Here is a 22,500-nt window from a genome sequence, read left to right on the forward strand (position 1 = left end):
TACTTGTTGGAATTAATCGTTTGGTTTTCCAGAAGTAGCTCATGATAGAGGACTCTCTTCCAATCCCACCATATACAGAACATCACCTTTTTTGGATGAAGACTGGCCTTTGGTGTGGTTGGTGGTGGTCCATTTCACTTGCCCCATGATCTCTTTACAGTATACACTCATTATTGTACAGTATCTTTTCATCGCCCGTCACAATTTGTTTTAAAAACGGAACATTTAGGGCTTCCCTGGTGGCGCAGTGGTTGAGAGTCCGCCTGCCGATTCAGGGGACACGGGTTCGTGCCCCGGTCTGGGAAGATCCCACATGCCGCAAAGTGGCTGGGCCCGTGAGCCATGGCTGCTGAGCCTGTGCGTCCGGAGCCTGTGCTCCACAGCAGGAGAGGCCACAACAGTGAGAGGCCTGCATACAGCAAACAAACAAACAAACAAACAAAAAAACGGAACATTTAAGTACAGAATTATATGCGGAAATACCGTCAAGTAGTTTTTTTTCGCTTAACTTATGTGGAACCCAAACATCAAAGCGATTAACGTAACCAAGCTGGTGCAAATGATGTTCAGGGCTTGATTTGGATATTTTGAGTAGTTTGGCTATCTACCCTGTGGTATAACATTGATTGTTCTCAATTAATGTCTCGATTTGATCGCTGTCAACTTGAACTGGTCTGCTCGACTGTGGAGCATCGTCCAGCGAGAAATCTCCAGCACAGAACTTTCGATCAGTCACAGCACCTTCTCTCCATATACTGCACAAATCTTTTTTTTGTGCTTCAGTTGTGTTTTTACCTTCCTTGAAATAATGAAGCATAATATGCCGAGAACGTTGTTTTTCCTTCCGTCTTCAGTATTAAAATGGCTACACAAGGACTCACCAGTTTTGACGTCCTTTTTAAATGCACGCTGATGTGACTGTCACGTACACTCTAACAAAATGGCTTTGAATGAAGCTAAAGACAACTAAGCGCCACCAGAGCCATCTTGCAAAGAAAAACCAAACAAACCTTTTGGCCAACCTGATACTAGCTGAGTTCTACAATCGAGATTTTCGAAAGTTGTTTTTGTGAATCTACCATATAAACGCGATCTCATGCCTTTGCTCAGTGGGAACTCTCACACATTTTGGTATGTCAGGTGGGTGTGTATGCTACTTTGTTTCCTAGAAATCCAGGATTCGTTACGTAAACATGTGCTTGCGGGTTTGTGTGTGTGTATGCATGCATGTGCGTGTGTGTATGGTTATCAAAAGGCAACAGGAGAGATCCTTGTGGTGCTGACGGCTTGTCCTCTTGGCCGTGGGCCTAGATGACACACATAGGTGATGGCCCAGGTGACGCACACACAGGGAGCTACAGGCGAACACCGTGACCCATCGGGGTGGGACGGGTGGGCTGTGTCAAGGCCAGTGTCCTGGCTGGGGCGCTGCTCAGTGGCTTCCCACAGGGCACCATCGGGGAGACGAGGCTTAGTGTGCGAGGACATCGTCACTGTTTCTGCCGCACCTGAATCTGTGACTGTCACGGGGAAAATTCAGCTGAGGAAAAAGATAAAGGAAATAATTAGGCCTGAAGTTGCATGTTGATCTGCATGTGGCCAGCTTGGACGGACACACACATGCATGCACGCACACATGCCCCCAGGATTTTGTGCGGTTGCATTGAGCTGAAAGGCATAAGCGACTCACGCTGGGTCAGCAGTGGAGCTTTATGTTAAGAAAGGCCAGTGGAGATTTAGGGTTTTGCCGACCAGTAGTCCTGAGAGAACAGGAACAAGTGCTGAACACAGGAGTTCACCTTTGCAGTGTCCATTCTCAGCAGGAAAAGTCAGTGTGTGAATACGGTTCCGCGGGTCCACTACTGATAAGCAGGTACGCCGTCACAGCACAGTGGTTCCTCACAACATAAAGCCGACCCTCGTGTGTCGGGGTCTTAGGCACGTCATTGTAAAAGCCTGTCAGTGTGAAAGGGTACAGAGTCAAGAGTGAGTCCCTCCCGCCCCTGCTGGTCATGCCCTGTCCCTCTCCAGAAGGTCTTTATGCCATGTCATTTGTACCTTTTCACCAACGATTAGCCTCCATGGGCACCTTTGACGTGTAACTGTGTGTGTGTCCTGTGAAGATGTGTCTTACATTGAACCACGGTTGTGTTCACCGTCTCTTCAGCTGGTAGTTTTTCATCAGATAGCGAGCTGTTGTTGTCACGCACAGACTTTTAGTGATGTTTAAATAGCATCTTTAAATTAAAAATACAGGCTAAAAACCAGGCTCTAAACCACCCATGGTTAGAAGTGAAGGGGAGAGAAAACTATAGTCAGGAAGTCCAAATAGGTGTATCAGCTTAAGGGGGTTACTTTCTATTTGAGGAATTTTAAGTAAAAGTTTTTTCTTCAGAAAGCAACAGACATTTCCCCAGTAATTGATAAATTCTTCCAGAAGCAGAATTGTAACCCTAAAGCATTAGTTGCATATCCACTTAATTTTTAGAAGGTGGACTAGATTTGTGAAACTTTTGAAACTATTTAGTGTCTAAAACCAGGAGTGGGGGCTTCCCTGGTGGCGCAGTGGTTGAGAGTCCGCCTGCCGATGCAGGGGACACGGGTTCATGCCCCAGTCTGGGAAGATCCCACGTGCCTCAGAGCGGCTGGGCCTGTGAGCCATGGCCGCTGAGCCTGTGCGTCCGGAGCCCGTGCTCCACAATGGGAGAGGCCACAGCAGTGAGAGGCCCGCGTACCGCGGGAAAAAAAAAAAAAAAAAAAACAGGAGTGATTAATTTATATGAAACTATCATGATTGTTTGATAGCAGGAGAAAAATTGTGTTGTATCAGAAACCTGTTGATGACTTGGGGTATGTTTTTGCAGACTTTTGGGACAACGATCGTTATCAATCCTGAAAAAGATAAAGATATGGTGCAGGACCTGCTGGATTTCAAGGACCGAGTGGACCACGTGATAGAAGTGTGCTTCCAGAGGAACGAGAAGTTCATCAACCTGATGAAGGAGTCCTTCGAATCGTTCATCAACAAGAGGCCAAACAAACCTGCAGAGCTGATTGGTAGAAACACATACTTCTATACCTTTTCTTAACATGGGAAAATAAAGCAAAATTCAAGTAGATTTTTTTCCCAAAAGTTCAGCCTTCTTGTGGGGAAGGCAGGGAACATGCCTTAACAGGACACACCTTCTCAAAAAACCACATTCAGAGGTGTGTGCTTATAGATATATTAAATACATACGTAAGTGCGTGGTACTTTCATAAGGGTGAATGTAGTTGTGATTTTGTAAGGAAATGGAGCTTGACATCATAAGAGAGGAAGGGACATAAAGATTTATCCTAGTTTGTACTACTCACAGCTCCAGAGTTGTTTTTGTAAGGATGAGTCTTGATTCTCTACGTCGACTACAAGCCAGTGATTTCTGCTCAGAAATTGGATTGAGGTTTGTTACATATGAACGTTATGAGGTTATGAGGATAACTATCAATCTCTAGATAATACTTAACAGGAGATGCTATTTAGTCACTATCTTTGTATCCTCCAGTCAGTATCAAAGTACGGTAAAATTGAATGACATCTCAGGAGATAGCATATTTTAAGATGAAACAGTTTTTAAATTATCACTTTATATGATTATTTCATGATAATATCAAAATATTTTAGGATTCACAGAATTTCATTAGTGAGTAAATTTTTTTTTTTTTTTTTTGAGATTGACAGGAGGCAAAGGGCAGGGAAGGTGTGATGCAGACTTGGGCTCTGTTGAGGGTTGTTGAAAATGTGTGGTGGGCACATGGGGTTCACTGTACAAGTGACTACTTCCGTGTATGTTCAGAATATTTCATAATAAAGAATGATAAGGGAAAAAACAACAAGAGGAGAAGTTTAAAGGCAATTTAATTTGGCCTTTGAACCACTTTATGGATTGCGATTTCTCTAAAGATGGGTTCAGACTCTTGGGAGCTTGGGTTCTGCCTTCCTTAAGCCAGGTCATGGTTGGTTCGTGTATCTCAGAAACAAGCAGCCCAAGCAGAACTGCTCTGTCCCTGCATTGTCAGCCCTGAGAAAAGTGCTTTCTCTTGAGAAAGTCTCACCTAGATGTATCACACCACATCTTGAAGACGGGGTACTGCACTTTCTGGAGCACTCATGTGTCATGAGCCCCAGCATGGAATCAAAGTGTTTGTTCTCGGTGCCCTGAAAGTACAGATCTTAGAAAATCAGGTGTTTGCCTTTTTGTCTCATAATAATGTCATTTTGGAAAGGTTCCAGAGTGTTACTGTTCAGTTTTTGCGTGGAGAAATTAAAGATCTTCCTTCATCTATTTAGAATATGTGTTAGATAATGAATGCTTATTTTTCAAATAATTTTACCTCTTACAGCAAAGCACGTTGATTCAAAATTGAGAGCAGGTAATAAGGAAGCAACGGACGAGGAGCTGGAGAGGATCCTGGACAAGATCATGATCCTATTCCGGTTCATTCACGGTGAGCGGGGCTCACGGCATCTCCTCACCGCCGGGCACAGAGGACGCAATGTCCGCAGAGCGTCTGTAGTCGGGCCCCATCTTCTGTTGGGAAAAACGGGAATGTGTCCACTTCCCTGTTACCACAGGGACTAGGGTGATGGCTGCCACGGACTGAGGGAGGCGTTTGTGGGGATTCAGTGGGTAGAGCTGGCTTGCGTCAGGGAGGACGCCCCTCTGGCCGTTTCAGCTGTCGAGGTGAACGTTTGCGTGGAAGCTATCTAATGACTTAACGTTGTTCTCACTTGCTCATAAATAGGTAAAGATGTCTTTGAAGCATTTTATAAGAAAGATTTGGCAAAAAGACTCCTTGTTGGAAAAAGTGCCTCCGTTGATGCTGAAAAGTCTATGCTGTCGAAGCTGAAGCACGGTGAGCACATGGGGCGGGGGTGGGCCTTGGTGCCCGATGGGTGTTCTCCCAGGATGCTCACCTGCAGTCCACTTGTGTCCAGAGTGTGGGGCTGCGTTCACCAGCAAGCTGGAAGGCATGTTCAAGGACATGGAGCTCTCTAAGGACATCATGGTTCATTTCAAGCAGGCAAGTTGTGTTCTTGTCAAGTAAAACAGCTTTTTAAAAAGTATCCTATTTTAAATTGTGAGAAGTGATTATGTAAATTATGAACATAAGTATGTGAATTATGTAGAATCCTTGTCCTTAAAAATTACACCATTAACATCTCACATATTCAAAAAACTTAAATTTAAAATGAAACAGAAAAATAATCCCTGGGAATTCCCTGGCAGTCCAGTGGTTAAGACTCCACTCTTTCACTGCCAAGGGCCCAGGTTCAGTCCCTGGTTGGGGAACTAAGATCCCATGAGCTGTGCAGTACAGCCAAAAAAAGAAAAAGGGAAAATAATCCCTAAAATTGCACACTAAAAATTTGACTTAAATGATTTTAATGATCCTTATTTGACTAAAGAAGAGAAAACATTTCTAGTGACTTTAGAACAGGGTGTGTGGTTTCGGTGAAATATGTTCCAGGGAGTGAAATAAATGAAAACACAAGGTAAACTGTACTTTGAAAACGACACCATTTACTTTTTAATGAATTAATTCTTTTTGGTGATATTCTAAAGTAATCATTCTGTCCTGATTTTCTTTGGTTTTAGTATATGCAGAATCAAAGTGACCCGGGCTCTATAGACCTGACAGTGAACATACTTACGATGGGATACTGGCCGACGTACACCCCCATGGAAGTACATCTAACTCCAGAGGTAAGTGTTTTAAAGCCCGAATGCCCTTTGTTATTCATATACTGGTGCTCCAGAGCCCCACAGACCTCACCCTTCTAGCACCCAGGCCGGCACAGATGTGCTGTCTTTCAAGGAGTGTTTAAATCATGCACTCGGTCAAAACCCCAATCGTCTCTGTCTAAACAGTGTTCTCAGTGGACGCATTTTGTCTCCATGTCCACCGGCCACCCGTGAAGAAGATGCTGGCACAGGCGCTTTTTTAAAAAGTTCCTGCATGCAGAGCCATGGGCCTCCATGTCTGGCTGTTCCTCCCGCCCGTTGTAGACAGCACCAGGGTCCCGCGAGGGGCAGGGGTTGGTGCGTGTGTCGGTCGTCACTCTGGTTCTCTGGGGACATGCGGGTACTGGGGAGAACCCTGGGCTCAGGCACGGAACGTGCAGAGAAGGAAGCAGCACCCGGACCGCTGTTTGGGGCGCCGGCTGGCTGGTGCCAGGCCTCCAGGAAGAGAGCTGGGCGTGGAGCCCTGGACTCTGGGAGCCGGGGCAGAGCGCTGCCTCTTGGAGCCCTTCTTGCCATTTCCAAGACAGTATCTTTCCTTGGCTGTTCTTCTGTTTCTGACCCCACTAGTCTGTTGCCTTTGTGGTTTTCTTCTCTTTTTTCCCTCCCCTCCATCCTGAATGCTGATGTTCTGTGGAAGCCCCTCAGCTTCCTTCCCCTGGCGCACATACCCCACTCTCCTCCAGCCTATGTGTCCGCTTGCCCCATGGGACCTCCACAGCCGTGGGCTCGGCTCTCCCTCCCTGAATCTCTCCACCTGATGGGAAGACTCTGAGGCACCCCACACACACCTGGTTCTCTCGTGCTCCTGGGCCCAGGTGTGACCCTCCCAGTGGAACCTCTTCTGCAGAAAACCACCACACACACACCCCCCACCATCTGGGAGACACTTGTCTCCCCAGTTGCCTTCGCCAGAAGACACCCCTTACCTCCTCCCCCCCGGGCGTGCCCTGCTCATGGTGCTGCAGGTCTGTTCAGTTGTTGTATCAAAATAGTTCAGGCTGAGAGAGCCTCATCCACCAGAGGGCAGACGGCAGAAGCAAGAAGAAGTACATGGGCTTCCCTGGTGGCGCAGTGGTTGAGGGTCCGCCTGCCAGTGCAGGGAGCACGGGTTCGTGCCCCGGCCCGGGAGGATCCCACATGCTGTGGAGCAGCTGGGCCCGTGAGCCATGGCCGCTGGGCCTGTGCGTCCGGAGCCTGTGCTCCGCAACGGGAGAGGCCACAACAGTGAGAGGCCCGCGTAACGCCAAAAAAAAAAAAAAAAAGAAGTACAGTTCTGCAGCCTGTGGAAGGAAGACCACGTTCACAGAAAGGGAGACAAAATGAAAAGGCAGAGGACTTTGTACCAGATGAAGGAACAGGATAAAACCCCAGAAAAACAGCTAAATGAAGTGGAGGGCAGCAACCTTCCAGAAAAAGAATTCAGAATAATGACAGTGAAGACGATCCAGGACCTCAGAAAAAGAATGGAGGCAAAGATCGAGAAGATGCAAGAAATGTTTAACAAAGACCTAGAAGAATTAAAGAACAAACAGAGATGAACAATACAATAACTGAAATGAAAAATACTCTAGAAGGAATCAATAGCAGAATAACTGAGGCAGAAGAAGGGATAAGTGACCTGGAAGACAGAATGGTGGAATTCACTGCCGTGGAACAAAATAAACAAAAAAGAATGAAAAGAAATGAAGACAGCCTAAGAGACTTCTGGGACAGCATTAAACACAGCAACATTTGCATTATAGAGGTCCCAGAAGGAGAAGAAAGAGAGAAAGGACCCAAGAAAATATTTGAAGAGATTATAGTCAAAAACTTCCCTGACATGGGAAAGGAAATAGCCACCCAAGTCCAGGAAGCACAGAGAGTCCCAGGCAGGATAAACCCAAGGAGAAACACGCCAAGACACATAGTAATCAAATTGACAAAAATTAAAGACAGAGAAAAATTACTGAAAGCAACAAGGGAAAAACGACAAATAACATACAAGGGAACTCCCATAAGGTTAACAGCTGATTTCTCAGCAGAAACTCTACAAGCCAGAAGGGAGTGGCACAATATATTTAAAGTGATGAAAGGGAAGAACCTACAACCAAGATTACTCTACCCTGCAAGGATCTCATTCAGATTCCAAGGAGAAATCAAAAGCTTTACAGACAAGCAAAAGCTGAGAGAATTCAGCACCACCAAACCAGCTCTACAACAAATGCTAAAGGAATTTCTCTAAGTGGGAAGGACAAGAGAAGAAAAAGACCTACAAAAACAAATCCAAAACAATTCAGAAAATGGTAATAGGAGCATACATATCGATAATTACCTTAAACGTGAATGGATTAAATTCTCCAACCAAAAGACACAGGCTCGCTGAATGCATACGAAAACAAGACCCATATATATGCTGTCTACAAAAGACCCACTTCAGACCTAGGGACACATACAGACTGAAAGTGAGGGGATGGAGAAAGATACTCTATGCAAATGGAAATCAAAAGAAAGCTGGAGTAGCCATACTTGTATCAGATGAAATAGACTTTAAAGAATGTTACAAGAGACAAGGAAGGACACTACGTAATGATCAAGTGATCAATCCAAGAAGAAGATATAACAGTTATAAATATATATGCACCCAACATAGGAGCACATCAATACGTACGGCAACTGCTAACAGCTGTAAAAGAGGAAATCGACAGTAACACAATAATAGTGGGGGACTTTAACACCTCACCTACACCAATGGACAGATCACCCAAACAGAAAATTAATAAGGAAACACAAGCTTTAAATGACACAATAGACCAGATAGATTTAATTGATATTTATAGGACATTTCATCCAAAAACGGCAGATTACACTTTCTCCTCAAGTGCACATGGATCATTCTCCAGGATAGATCACATCTTGGATCATAAATCAATCTTTGGTAAATTTAAGAAAATCAAAATCATATCAAGCATCTTTTCCAACCACAACGGTCTGAGATTAGAAATCAGTTACAGGGGAAAAAAACATAAAAAACACAAACACGTGGAGGCTAAACAATACATTACTAAATAACCAAGAGATCACTGAAGAAATCAAAGAGGAAATCAGAAATTACCTAGAGACAAATGACAACGAAAACACGCCGATCCAAAACGTATGGGATGCAGCAAAAGCAGTTCTAAGAGGGAAGTTTATAGCAATACAAGCCTACCTCAAGAAACAAGAAAAATCTCAAACAATCTAACCTTAAACCTAAAGGAACTAGAGAAAGAAGAACCAAAAAACCCCAAAGCTAGCAGAAGGAAAGAAATCATAAAGGTCAGAGCAGAAAGAAATGAAATAGAAACAAAGAAAACAATAGCAAAGATCAGTAAAACTAAAAGCTGGTTCTCTGAGAAGATAAACGAAATTGATAAACCATTAGCCAGACTCATCAAGAAAAAGAGGGAGCGGGACTTCCCTGGTGGTGCAGTGGTTAAGAATCTGCCTGCCAATGCAGGGGTCACAGGTTCAAGTCCTGGTCCGGGAAGATCCCAGATGCCGTGGAGCAACTAAGCCCGTGTGCCACAACTACTGAGCCTGCATTCTAGAGCCCGTGTGCCACAATAATTGAAGCCTGCGGGCAGAGCCCATGCTCTGCAACGAGAGAAGCCACCGCAATGAGAAAAACACGCACCGCAACAAAGGGTAACCCCCGCTCGCTGCAACTAGAGAAAGCCCATGTGCAGCAACGAAGACCCAGTGCAGCCAAAAATAAATAAATAAAATAAAAACGAAAAGGAAAAAGAGGGAGAGGACGCAAATCAATAAAATTAGAAATTAAAAAGGAGAAGTTACAATGGACACTGCAGAAATATAAAGCATCCTAAGAGACTACTACAGGCAGCTCTGTGCCAATAAAATGGACAACCTGGAAGAAATGGACAAATTCTTAGAAAGGTATAACCTTCCAAGACTGAACCAGGAAGAAATAGAAAATATGAACAGACCAATCACAAGTAATGAAATTGAAACTGTGACTAAAAATCTTCCAACAAACAAAAATCCAGGACCAGGTGGCTTCACAGGTGAATTCTGTCAAACATTTAAAGAAGAGCTAACACCCATACCTTCTCAAACTCTTCCAAAAAATTGCAGAGGAAGGAACACTCCCAAACTCATTCTATGAGGCCACCATCACCCTGATACCAAAACCAGGCAAAGGTACTACAAAAAGAGAAAATTACAGACCAGTATCACTGATGAATGTACATGCAAAAATCCTCAACAAAATACCAACAAACAGAATCCAACAACGCATTAAAAGGATCGTACACCATGGTCAATTAGGATTTATCCCAGGGATGCAAGGTTTCTTCAGTATACGCAAATCAATCAAGTGATACACCATATTAACAAATGGAAGAATAAATACCATGTGATCATCTCAATAGATGCAGAAAAAGCTTTTGACAAAATTCAACACCCATTTATGATAAACACTCTCCAGAAAGTGAGCATAGAGGGAACCTACATCAACATAATAAAGGCCATATACAACAAACCCACAGCCAACGTCATTCTCAACGTACTTGGCCTCTCTCTCTCTCTCCTTGTTCTGGATCCGCTTGTTCTGGACGTTTGCTATAAATGAGATCGTACATCGTGTCGCCTTTTTGGTTGGGCTTCTCTCACCAAGCATGTCCTCAGGGTTCATCCACACTGTCGCGTGTGGCATCTTCATGCCTATTTAAGGCTGAATAACGCTCCATCGGGTACATGGACCACATTCGTTCATCCATCCATCAATGGGCATGTGGGCTATTTCCAACTTCTGACTGTCGTGAATGATGCTGCTGTGAACATGAGTGTGCTGTGTTTGATTACCCATTGTCGGCTTTTTGGGGTCTATCCCTAGGAGTAGAATTGCTGGTTCATGTGATAATTGTTCAACTTTTTTGACGAACTACCACCATTTTTCATAGCACCTACGCCATTTTACGTTCCCATCAGCAACTCAACAGGGGTTCCAATTTCCACACCTCCTCACCAACATTTATTATTTTTCATTTTTTATGATAGCCATCTTAGTGGGTATGAATCAGTATCTCATTTTGGTTAGACTTGCTTTTGCCTGTTGACTGATGATGTGGAGCATCTTTTCATGCACTTATTGGCTATTTGTAGACCTTCTTTGAGGAATTGTCTATTCAAGTCCTTTGCCCATTTTTTAATTGTGTTTTCTGTCTGTTGAGTGGTGAGAGTTCTTTCTGTATTCCAGACATTAGATCCTTATCAGACATGTGACTTGCAGATATCTTCTGTGAATTGTCTTTTTATTTTCTTGATAGTGTCCTGTTGCATAAAAGTTTTTAATTTTGATGAAGTCCACTTACTCTGTTTTTTTCTGTTGTTACTTGTACTTTTGGTCGTATCTAAAAAACTATTGCCAAATCCAAGGTCATGAAAATTTGTGCCTATGTTTTCTTCTAAGAGCTTTATAGTTTTACCTCTTATATTTAGGTCTTTGATCCTTGTTGAGCCTAGAACGGTAACTAGCTAGTAAGCACCCAGTGTTAGCTGCTGCTACCTTATTATAATCATTATTATTATTTCCTCTCCTGGGGATTAATCTCCAGGAAATAATTTTAGGAGAGGTCTGCATTGGAAGGTTTATCACACTGTTGACTTTTTTTTAGGTGTGAGATGGTACAGTAGACCCGTTTTCTAGAAGAGTCCTTGTCAGCTAGCTGTCTTCTGAAATACTTAGAAACGCAGTGACATCATGCCTGGGACTTGATGTATTGAAGATGGGTCATGGGTCCGTGGGGTGACTAGGAGCTGAGTTTGAAAGCATGAATAGGAGTTGCCAGGCAGCCGTGAGGCTGGCAGGCCTTCCCGACAGAGGGCCCAGGCCCTCATCCCTCGGCACCTGCTTTGCAGTAGCGCAGATGCAGCCCAGGTCCCGCTCCCTTAGCACCCCGTCCAGAGGGCTGGTGACAGTGCCGGCGGAGCAGCTCCGGACCTGGCAGAGGGGTGGGATGAGGAGGTGCGCGCCGTGAAGTGGGGGGGGGGGGGCGGGCCCAGGGGAGAACTGAACCCTCTCCTAGGAACTGGGCCTCGGCTGGTGACACTGCCAGGGCCAAGTGGAGTGCGGGCCCTGGGGCTCCAGGGCGAGAAGACAAACCCGAAAAGACACAGAAGGCTTGGTCGCCAGTTGGAGACAGGAATCCTCGTGATGAGGGTCTCGAGCGCCCGGGGGCAGGGGAAGGCTGCAGAGGGAAGCTGTTGAGAGGGGTCATCTCACCAGATGAAGCCTGATGAGAGCCGTGGGTGCTCCTGGGCACAGAGGCTGCGGGAGGGGCCGAGGAAGCCCGCGGGGGCTCAGGAGGGAGGTCCTGGCCTCACTGGACGGCGTCAGGAGCCCTCCCAGAAAGTACCATTGAAATCGAGGCAGCCTCAGGGCCCGAGCAGGTGGTGGCAGCTGTCAAAACACAGAAATGACTTTTCATTCAGCCGTGAACACTGAACAGTATGTGGTTCTTCAGGTTAAAGGTGTTTACCATAATTAAATTTGTTGTTTTCTTGGCTTGACAGATGATTAAACTTCAGGAAGTATTCAAGACGTTTTATCTTGGAAAGCACAGTGGTCGAAAGCTTCAGTGGCAAACTACACTGGGTCACGCCGTGTTGAAAGCAGAGTTTAAAGAGGTAAGTCCTGTGTCTCCTCCACTTTTTATTTTTCTTAAGTATGTTAATAGAATGTTTTTTGATTGTGATTGAACTTTGGTAGCAAAGAAAGGAAGCGATTATTCAGTATAACTCAACACTGACTTTTCAAAGGTCAATAAAATGAAACAGTCAAAGGATTACTATTCTAATCAATAAAAATTAATTAGAATAGAAAAGCATTTACCTAATTAAAAATAGAGCTAAGGCTGTGAAGAGGCAGTTCATAAAAGTGAGACTGAAACATTGCTATCCATGAAAACGTGTCCACTTCTCTGCCCATCAAAGGGTTACAGGTTAAAAACAGTAAAACGCCACTCTTTGACTAGGAAACTGATAAGAGGCCAAAACTAAAAGAACAGCAGCCTCACCCACTGGTGGAAGGAGCCCGTGAGCTCTGCAGAGGGCAGTGTGGTGCTGCATCTCAAAACCTGAAATCACGGGCTTTGTTGCAAGTAGTTCCAACTCTGGGAATTCATCTTAATAAAACATTTTCACAGGTTAATGAATAAGAATATTTGTTTCAGTGCTGTCGTTAAAAGTGATCATTTAGGAAGGGAAAATGCATACAATGTATTGATAAACGAAAGAAGCATGTCACAAAACAGTCCATATTTGAACTTAACTTCAGTTTTGTAAACAAAATTCAATTATGTATACTGAGCCAAAAAATTACAGAGTTACTGTTTTGCAGTTGTACTACGTTAACTATGCATTTTCATATAAATTATATATACATATATATACAATTACACATAAATTATCTGTACATATTTCGTCGTGTGTTATTATACAGGATCATATACACAAAACCACACACGCTACATATAGTTCTTGTTTTTCTTTTTTTTTAATAAACTGATTTATTTGTTTCATTTTTGGCTGCGTTGGGTCTTCGTTGCTGCGCGCGGGCTTTCTCTAGTTGCGGCGAGTGGGGGCTACCCTTCGTTGTGGTGCGTGGGCTTCTCATCCCGGTGGCTTCTTTTGTTGCGGAGCACGGGCTCTAGGTGTGCGGGCTTCAGTAGTTGTGGCTCGTTGGCTCAGTAGTTGTGGTGCCCGGGCTTAGTTGCTCCGCGGCACGTGGGATCTTCCCGGACCAGGGCTTGAACCCGTGTCCCCTGCATTGGCAGGCGGATTCTTAACCGCTGCGCCACCAGGGAAGTCCTCACGTACAGTTCTTTAAGGTGTCGTGAGAGTTGGATCCCACGGTCCCCTTACTGTCCACAGCCCGGGCTGGGCCCAGAGGAAGCGCTTGGACGGGGTGCCCCTCCCCACAGTGACCACGTGGCGAGTGGCCGTGGCAGGGGCTGGGTGATAGGAGGTGGGGCCCGTGCCAGCGGCCGCAGTGGAGGGAGTATCGCGATCCGGCGGGTCACATGGCTTTGCGTGTGCGACAGCGCTACGTCTGAGAAGCCGTTATATACCTCAATGTAAAAAGGCGTCATCGCCAAGAAAATGCTCACCGTCCCGTGAGCCTTCAGCAAGTCCTAACCCTTTTCTGGTGGAGGGTTTGAAATACTGAGTCACCGACATGGGACACGGGCACGGAAGGAGCAGGTGCTTGGAAAGGGAGCCGACAGACACCCAGACCTGCAGTCGAGCGAGGGGTGACGTGTGTGCCTGTTGGCGGTGGTCCTTGGTCTCTTCATGCGGTATCAGCCGCGCCTCCTGGCGGCTTCCCCTCCATCCCGGCCTCGTCACCGTGCCTTCTCCTGCTCTGTCCACAGTATTTCAAGAGAAGAATTAAGTGCAATCCTGAGTCATTATATTCTTGTATAACTGGTAACTTAATTTTTTCTAACTTGGTGTTTAATTAGTAATTTCTTACCATTCCCCACGCACACAAAGTTTGAGAGCAAAGAGAAGCCTCTTAAAAAGGTCTGTGGAGTGTGCAAACACAGCTTCCCACGTGAGCTGTCCTTCTCTTTAAGGGAAAGAAGGAGTTCCAGGTGTCGCTGTTCCAGACGCTGGTGCTTCTCATGTTCAACGAAGGGGACGGATTCAGCTTTGAGGACATAAAGATGGCCACTGGGATAGGTAGGCACGCGTCCTCAGCAGCGGGCGTTTTCTGGGGAAGAGATGGAGACGCGGCCTCTGCTGGTCGCACCCGAGATCGAGGCTGCTCGGGGTCCTGACCTGTGCGCTTTCTCCTGCTCAGAGGACAGCGAGCTGCGGAGGACGTTGCAGTCCCTGGCCTGCGGGAAAGCACGCGTCCTGATCAAAAGTCCCAAAGGAAGGGAGGTCGAAGACGGAGACAGATTCATCTTCAACGGAGAATTCAAGCACAAGTTGTTCCGGATCAAGATCAATCAAATTCAGATGAAGGAAACCGTACGTATCCACTTTCTCTTCTTGTTACACGGCATTCACCAGGGAATCACTAGTTTTAGAGTGATTTCTCGACTGTAGCGTTCCAGAGCATATTCTAAAGCGTCTAGTTACATACGTCATGTCTATGAGAGTGCTTATTTTAACGTAACTTTCATTACTTTATGCTCACGACAGGAGCAAAAATCAGAAAGAAATGCATTTAACAATTATGGTTCCTATTCACAGAAGTGGTGGATAAATCACATCTTCCTAGACCGCATGCTGTTAGCGTGGAGAGCACATCATTTCCAAAACCTGGGGACTTGTCTCTTGATTTCTGCATAGCACTCAGCCATTCTCTCAGCCTCGCCTCCACCAGGTCCTGGGGTGGAAGTGGTGAGGGTCCTGGGAGTCGTGGACCCACCGGCAGCGCCTCTGGGATCCATGTGCAGGTGGAGTGTCTGTAGTTTTGATCAGGCTCTCGAGTGTCACGTGTCCGGAGCAGGTTCTGGACCTGCCCTCGGGCCTTCCTGATGCAGAAGCCCTGGCACCGCAGGGCTGTGGCCAGCGTGTGGGCCAGGCGGGCAGACGCGCCCTGGTGCCCATCTACAGAGCAGGTGTCAGCCACCCCCTTGTACGTGTGGATGAGGGAGGTGGTCCAGATGATGTACGGGCAGCTCTGAAGGTCTGCGGTGGCGTCACAGACGCTCCTGCACCTGCAGCGGGGCTGGGGCCTGCCGTCCCTCCCCGGAGGAGCTCGGCGTTGCCCAGGCGGGAAGTATGTTCAGATCGTGCAAAAGAAATAGATCAATAAATACGTGAAAGGTATTTAATCTCATCAGGAGTTTTTTCAATTCAAATTAAAATAATATTCTATTTTTTGGCTATCAATTTGGGAAATGTGTAAAAGTTTGATAGTATCCGGAGTTGGCAAGAATATGAGAAAACGGGAATTTTAATTTTTTTAATTTAATTTATTTTTTAAGAGACGTTTGGATTGGCACAGCGTTTTTAGTGGGTAATCCGACATATCTGTTGAAGGTTTAATGCACACATAGCCTGTGTTCCATCTTTCTTACTATTAGGAATTTATACCAGAGTGACTAAAGGGTGTAAGATTCTGGAGTTATGATTCCCAGGTGGGCCTGTCTGTCACCTCTGTGCTCCAGAGGTGACCTCTCCTGCCCCTTGAGCTTGCTGCTTGTTTCTCTGATGTACTGGCGCAAACTTGTCTTAATGGGATGGCTCCACGTGCCATTTACATGCACCATTTTGTAAGCTGTTCCTGTTCTTCACCCTGGGCCTCTTTCCATGTCAGGACTTGGTTTTTAAGGGTGCAGAGTAATCCGTTGTGCGGCTCGAATCTGAGAATCCGTGGGGCCCATCTTCAGGGCCTGGCAGTGCCCTTGCTGAAAGACAGTCAGGATGTTTCCATTCCTGGAAATAGGGTTATGCTAACCATCCTGTACAAAACACTCCTGTTTCCCTGGCTGGGTTGTTTCTTGAGTATAAACTCCTTGCCCTGGAATCGCTGGGTCAGAGAACGTGAACTTTGTTGATTTGACCCCTCAGCCAGATTCCAGTCTCTGGCTCACGGGGGTCCTGACCTCCGCCCCCTGCCTTTGCCCACCCCGTTCTCAGGCATGGAAGTAGTTCACTGCCATGTTAGTGTGACTTCCTTTGGTTCCTCTGAGCATCTTTTTGCCATTTAGGAGCTTGTACAAAGTAGGTAACCTTTCTAGTCCTCAGTTCTTCATCTTTTAAAATAAGTGTAACACCATCTCAGGGTGTGAGATTTCAGTGAAAATGCTTAAGACTCTTGGCCAAGCACCTGTAAGCACTTTATAGATGTTGATCCTGCTCTTTCATGAGTTGCCATTTGCATTTTTCTCTTTTTAATTAATTGCTTGAATTCAAGTCACTGGTACGTTTATTGTAATATTCCACCTCTGACTTGTGGGTATCCTGTTTATATTGAGGAGATGAACCTTTGTCTTTTGTGCACATGATTTTGTCGTTCTGAGGGCGTTTCCCACGTGACCGTAGTGGGAAGTAGAGTCTTTTCTTGCACAGTTTCTGACCTGGGGGTCATCCTAAGAAAGACCTTCCTCTAACCCAAATTTTAAAAAACGTTTACCTCTATTTTTCTAGTAGTTTATACATTTAAATCTTTCTCTGGGCAGTGTAGAAATTATTTTAGTATCAGAAAACATTGTAACCACCCTCCCTACTTTAAAAAGTGGGTTGATTCTCTGACAACCTATTGGAACTGTCACCTTTATTATAATCAGATTCACATATTATGGGGCAGTTTCTCATTTCTGTTCTACAAGTTCTGTTGATCTGTTTCATAGTCAGCACCCAAAGTCTTTTAATTAACGTACCTATTCCTATAAATTTACTTACTTTGGTCCTGAAGTTAAACAGTTTCACTAGAACAAAAGTGCAGCACAGAACAGGATCCACCCGCATTGTGGCCTTTCTTTCAGCAGAAGGTTCTCATCAGACTCCACAGTCGGAGATAGTTAGCACTGAAATACACTCTTGCATCCGTTAGCACTGAAATACACTCTTGCGTCCGGCTTCTCCCGTGCAGGTTGAAGAGCAGGTCAGCACCACAGAGCGTGTGTTCCAGGACCGGCAGTACCAGATCGACGCCGCCATCGTCAGGATAATGAAGATGAGAAAGACGCTGGGCCACAACCTGCTCGTTTCCGAATTGTATAATCAGCTGAAGTTTCCCGTCAAGGTGAGCGGGTGTCAGCTTGATTAAGTCGCAGCACCGGGTGCACCCTTGGCAAAACACATACGAGTCTCACGACCTTTAGCATCGGACCATCTGGCCTCCGTTACAGCTGGTCACACACTACAGAAATCTCCATGTGTGTGCGAGAGTGGGGCTCCACCTGACCCCCTGTCACCGCAAGAGGGACGCTAGGGCCCGGCTCTCTGTCCTCCCGCTATTGTCACGTTGCCTCTGCCCGGGGACATCTGCCCTAAAGCCTTCCGGCAGGTGTCCCAGAACCACCTGTGCTCCTGGGCAGAAGTTCTCTGAGGCCGTGTTGTCCAGCCCAGGCGGACCGGGGAGTGGACGGACACTAGACGGGCCAGTGGGCCCTCCTGTCCCCAGGGAGTCCTGTGCCCCGCCATGCTTGCACCCCGCGGGGCCGGAGTCCCTGGACGGGAGGGACCCGGACAGGAGGGACCCGGCGGTTCACCAGAGGCTGCAGAAGCGCCAGCTCCGCTCCAACAGGTGCTGGTATCGGCCCATCACTTGGGGTGGAGGGTCCGCTCGGGCTCGGAGGCGACCGCGCAGACACGCCTCCAAATGCAGACGTGCCCGGTGCGTCCCCTTCCCAGGGGCACTGCCCACGTGGAGCATGTGTAGTAGCACACGGTGATGGCAGGCGGCATCAGGGGCATCGTCCTCACAAAGGAAGGACACACCCCAGGCAGGCTCTGCCAGGCTGTGGTGTGCAGCGACCTCGGTGCCGTGCTCACCGTTCACAGCCTCACACCCCCAACGGGCAGCCCTGCTCGGACGCCTGCCACACGGAAGGAAGCCCTTTGCTCACGATACGACGTTAACATTGTCTTTGGAAGCAGGGAGTTTTGGTCTAGTGTTTTATAATTGGCTTCTGATTATAAATGATTCTTTGTAGATGGGTGTGTTGATATGTGGTATATGCACATAACTGTAATCCCATGCTTCGAGCGTGGTATCTTTCCTATATTCCCCTATGGTTGTAAATTTAACGCCACTATAATTGGGGCTTTTGTTCTTCTTTTCCAGCCTGGAGATTTGAAAAAGAGAATCGAATCTCTCATAGACAGAGACTACATGGAGAGAGACCAGGACAGCCCCAACCAGTACCGCTACGTGGCCTGAGGCTCGCGGCGGCTCCTCCCATGAGACACTAGAATGTATCTTTAGGGCAGAAACACTTCTGTGCTGTTTCCAGGACTTTCTGGTACTTAGCAGCATGGCTGCTTTGGGACTAGCAGGAAAGAGGGGATCCTTGGATCCTCCTTCACAGGCTCAAGGATTTGCAAATGGCTTGTGTACCTTCCCTCCAGTTCTTCTTCCTGTTCTTTTAGGCGTTTGGGTGGTTCCGTGGCTCTGCAGAGTGACTCTGAGGTCGGACAAGCAGATGCTGGTTTCTTAAAAGAGGCTCCTTTGTAAGCGGTGTTCTCGTGGCAGAAGCTGGTGTTCAGGGTGTGTGTGTGAGACCCTCCGTGCTGCCCTTCTGAGCTGCAGGGACACAAGCTCTTAGACCCCAAACAAGAACCTTACTGGTGAACGTTAGGGAGAAACAGTCATTCTTAAAGCTGGCTGGTCGATTATGCAGCCTGGATAGTAGCATCTGTTCCCGGTCTTTCAACAAGTGTTAACCCCTGAGGAGTGGCTTTCAGGATGGGGCTCCTTGGCGAGACCTCTGATGCACCAGGAGGACAGCACGTCCGACGTGTGTGACGCCGCGAGCCCATGGGCGCCTTCACTTTACTTCCACTGCGTCCCTTGTGGATTTTCTGTTTGAGGGTTTAGAGGGGGGCAGTGTGTGTGTGTTTGCTGTTCTAAGATTGAGTCTAGCAGCCCCGTTCTCTGCATTGGGGAACTGCTGTTTGATTTTTTCTAATTGCGTTGTTTGTATGATTGCGACAGTAAAGTTTGGGTTTGTTTTCACGGCCTGGGCAGGGTGGCTGTCCTCTGCTGTAACCGCTGAAAAGATTTCGGAGGAGACTTGACATTGTGAGCCGGGGTGACCTCGGTGGCACCTGCTTTCGTGTTGTGTGCTCACAGCCGAGGCTGAGCAGCGGACGATGACGTTTGTGTGGTAACTAAAGCAAAGATACTTTTCTGAGGACATTTAAAAGTGCTTTATATTTTACATAATAGCATGCTACATTTTGATTAAAAGCTACCAAAGGAATTTTGATCATGGTGTAAGTGTTGAAAGCAATATTTTCTGGAATATACCAAGTTTATATAATTTGATTTTTGTGCTAAATTATTAAAAGATTCTCCCTTTTTGAAACATGTGTGTTTAAAATATGCCATCTTAGGGGTTTCCATGTGAAAATCCTCTTTAAGTATCGGCCTTATTTCTATATTTGTAAATTTTCATTTGTGAGTTCAGTAACAGGTGGTCGGTAATAAGAGACCAGATAGATTCTACTTCTTAGACTTTACGTTCATTATCTCTTGATTGTTGACATTGTAATTTAATGTAGACTTACCCTGAATAAAATTACTTTAATGGGCCTTAAAATTACATTAATGAAACTGTGGTATGCAAACGACACATTCCTCCTCACCCTTTTAGCGTGGCAGACAGCAGGGCGGGGTGGGCCACAGCCCCCGGCCCCCCGCCCTGACCTCACTGTGTTTCACCTGTGCGCTTCCTTCAGGGTCACGTCACGTCACGTCACGTCACGTCTCATACAGTTAAAGGTCAACGTGGGAAACTGGCAGTCGAGGAATGATTGAAAAGGAAAAGACACGTAGGCAAAAAGCTACTAAATTGGAAGGAAGAAGGTGAGATGCTTTGATGACTTACACGGGGAAGCCCTGAGCTTCAGGCAGGAGGTCGGGGCAGCGCGGGACGGTGTCAAACGTCCCCTTTAAAACACAGACACGGTGACTCTACAGTCACAGCAGGAAAGAAACAGGCAAGAGGAGTGGAGCGTTGTTTCAGACGTCTCCTGACGCAGGGCGGCGGGCAGGGCGGTCCGTGCGGAAACCACGCCCGCGGGGCTGCAGCGGGGCGGGGCTGGGGACAGGCGCGTCAGCAAGGGTCCAAGAAATGAAACTGTAAATAGAAGAAAAGAACTTGAGATGCGTCTTTTTTGGAGTGGCAAAAAGTCTAATACGAATTAAGACCCCTTTTTTAAAAGACAAATGACATTCTTAAAAATCGGGAGGGGGGAAACGTTTTTAAATAAAAACTGGCAATTTGCGGGGTCAGAATAAGGCAGTGCTGAGCACTTCTGTGTGCACAGAACTGCCGGCCGGCCGCCGTGGCTGTGCCCTCGGTGAGTCTGAGCCCAGAGCGGCTGGCGGGGGGGGGGCGCCATGGTCCCTGGCCCAGGACGGGGGCTGGGTCGGGACGGGCGCTCGCTGGGGCTGGGGCTGGGGCTGGGCTGGGGGGCGGGAGGGGCTGAGGTAGGATCAGAGCTGGAGGACGGAGCGGTGGATCAGAAGGAGAAGCACCGAGTCACTGTGATGCCGAGGGCGGCCAAGCCCCCTGCCTCAGGCCCCAGGGAGACGTGTCGGGTGACGGGTTTCAGGTGGGCGAGCTGTTAGGCCAGGCAGGAGCTCTGCTGCCCAACACCCTGTCCCCCCGTTCCCTCCCTGGGGTGGGGGGTGACCCTCTGATGAGGTCGACCCTGGTCCACCTCTGGCCTGGAAGCGGAACCTGCCCATCAAGAGACTGACGGTCGAGGGGTCAGCAGAAAGGGCTGGGGGGACCGGGCCATCAGGGTAGCTCCCGTGCTCTGGCTCAGACAGCGGACCCTCAGGACGTGCCCCCTCAGTTGCAGCGTGGAACGGTGGTCTCAGCTAAACTGACAAGCACATGGATCGAAAATGCCCGTACTCTTGACCCACCAAAGTCCACATCCCTTTCGATGTCCTGCCGCTCGTGGGGAGGGAAGCCTGGTACCGGAACAGCACGCACAGAAAAAATCCTGAATGTCCTCGGACAGGACTTAGGTGGTGTCCGTCCAAACGTGTGTGACGCTGGGCCCCCCGGCCTTCCCCAGAGTGAGATCCAGACGCTGACGGAGCGGATGTCGCATGGGAGGGAGAGGTGTGGCCACGGGAGGGGGCAGGGCACCACCCCGTGCACGCGCGCGCGCGCGCGTGTGTGTGTGTGTGTGTGTGTGTGCGCGCGCGCGCGCGCAGGTGCCCAACAGCACACAGCTGTCCCTCACAGTGGACTTCCAGGGCCAAGGGAAACTGTTCATTGCATACTTCATACTGCTTGAATTTTTGCCAAAACAAAAAGTTTGTAAGTAAAGTTCATCCAAATTGTTAAGAAAAACAAAATGGCCCCGCATACCACACCCATGGCATCCTGCCCCTAGCATGGAGGGCGTGGGTCAGCCCAGCCAGGGGGACCCAGCGCCCCTCCCCCTCCCCCTCCCCCCCATCTAGTCAGGTGTGTCTTCTTCGGTTCCTTCAGAGCAAGTCACACATTCCAGCCTCCATTTACTTGGCTCAACTGTTTCCTCAAGAGTATCTAGTATGAAAATGAAATGAAGGCCCATATTCTTCCCCATGATTCCTACCCCTTCCAGTTTCTGACAGCTCTTGTCATATCATGTTTATATATTTATACATGTTAAACTTTACATGTTTTATCTAAACGTTGCAAACTCACAAAAGGCATTTACGATCATCTGTTAACTCACCCTGGAACCCCGGAGTGAGGTGTGATTCTGTACCCGGGCAGCTCAGACTCTGAGCACAGAGACGAATAAGCTCTCTTCTTCCAAACGCCATCAAACGCTCAAAGTTCACGTCATAAAATTTTAACTTTATATCTGGACTCTGGTCCAGCTTTTTGTCTTCCCTGGACATTTTAAAATAAAAATTTTAAGTAAAAATATAGCAATTTTTAATGCTATTGACAAAAAAACCCCACAAACCTTTGTCTTATCACCACAATCTGCAGTTTTCTTATTAAACTCTGCACGAATCCCGTTTCTTCTCAAAGACCTT

The 22,500-nt window shown here is 47.1% G+C and overlaps 1 protein-coding gene across 2 annotated transcripts in view; it reads left to right on the forward strand.

The window, feature by feature from the left end:
* The window catches only part of CUL4A (cullin 4A), a gene marked incomplete at its 5' end in the record, with an annotated part of 42,456 nt that extends 22,417 nt beyond the window's left edge, over nt 1-20,039 (forward strand). For both annotated transcript variants that reach the window (XM_081214920.1, XM_081214919.1), the window contains 10 exons: nt 2,865-3,057; nt 4,381-4,485; nt 4,783-4,893; nt 4,976-5,061; nt 5,637-5,744; nt 12,336-12,449; nt 14,399-14,504; nt 14,626-14,798; nt 17,374-17,526; nt 18,571-20,039. In XM_081214920.1, coding sequence (XP_081071046.1) covers nt 2,865-3,057; nt 4,381-4,485; nt 4,783-4,893; nt 4,976-5,061; nt 5,637-5,744; nt 12,336-12,449; nt 14,399-14,504; nt 14,626-14,798; nt 17,374-17,526; nt 18,571-18,666 — 1,245 coding nt within the window. In that variant the 3' untranslated portion in view covers nt 18,667-20,039. The remainder of the gene's footprint in view (nt 1-2,864; nt 3,058-4,380; nt 4,486-4,782; nt 4,894-4,975; nt 5,062-5,636; nt 5,745-12,335; nt 12,450-14,398; nt 14,505-14,625; nt 14,799-17,373; nt 17,527-18,570) is intronic.
* Between the last annotated feature and the right edge of the window lie 2,461 nt (nt 20,040-22,500).

Source organism: Mesoplodon bidens (genome assembly GCF_964165515.1).
Source record: "Mesoplodon bidens genome assembly, chromosome: 17".
Lineage (NCBI taxonomy): Eukaryota > Metazoa > Chordata > Mammalia > Artiodactyla > Ziphiidae > Mesoplodon > Mesoplodon bidens.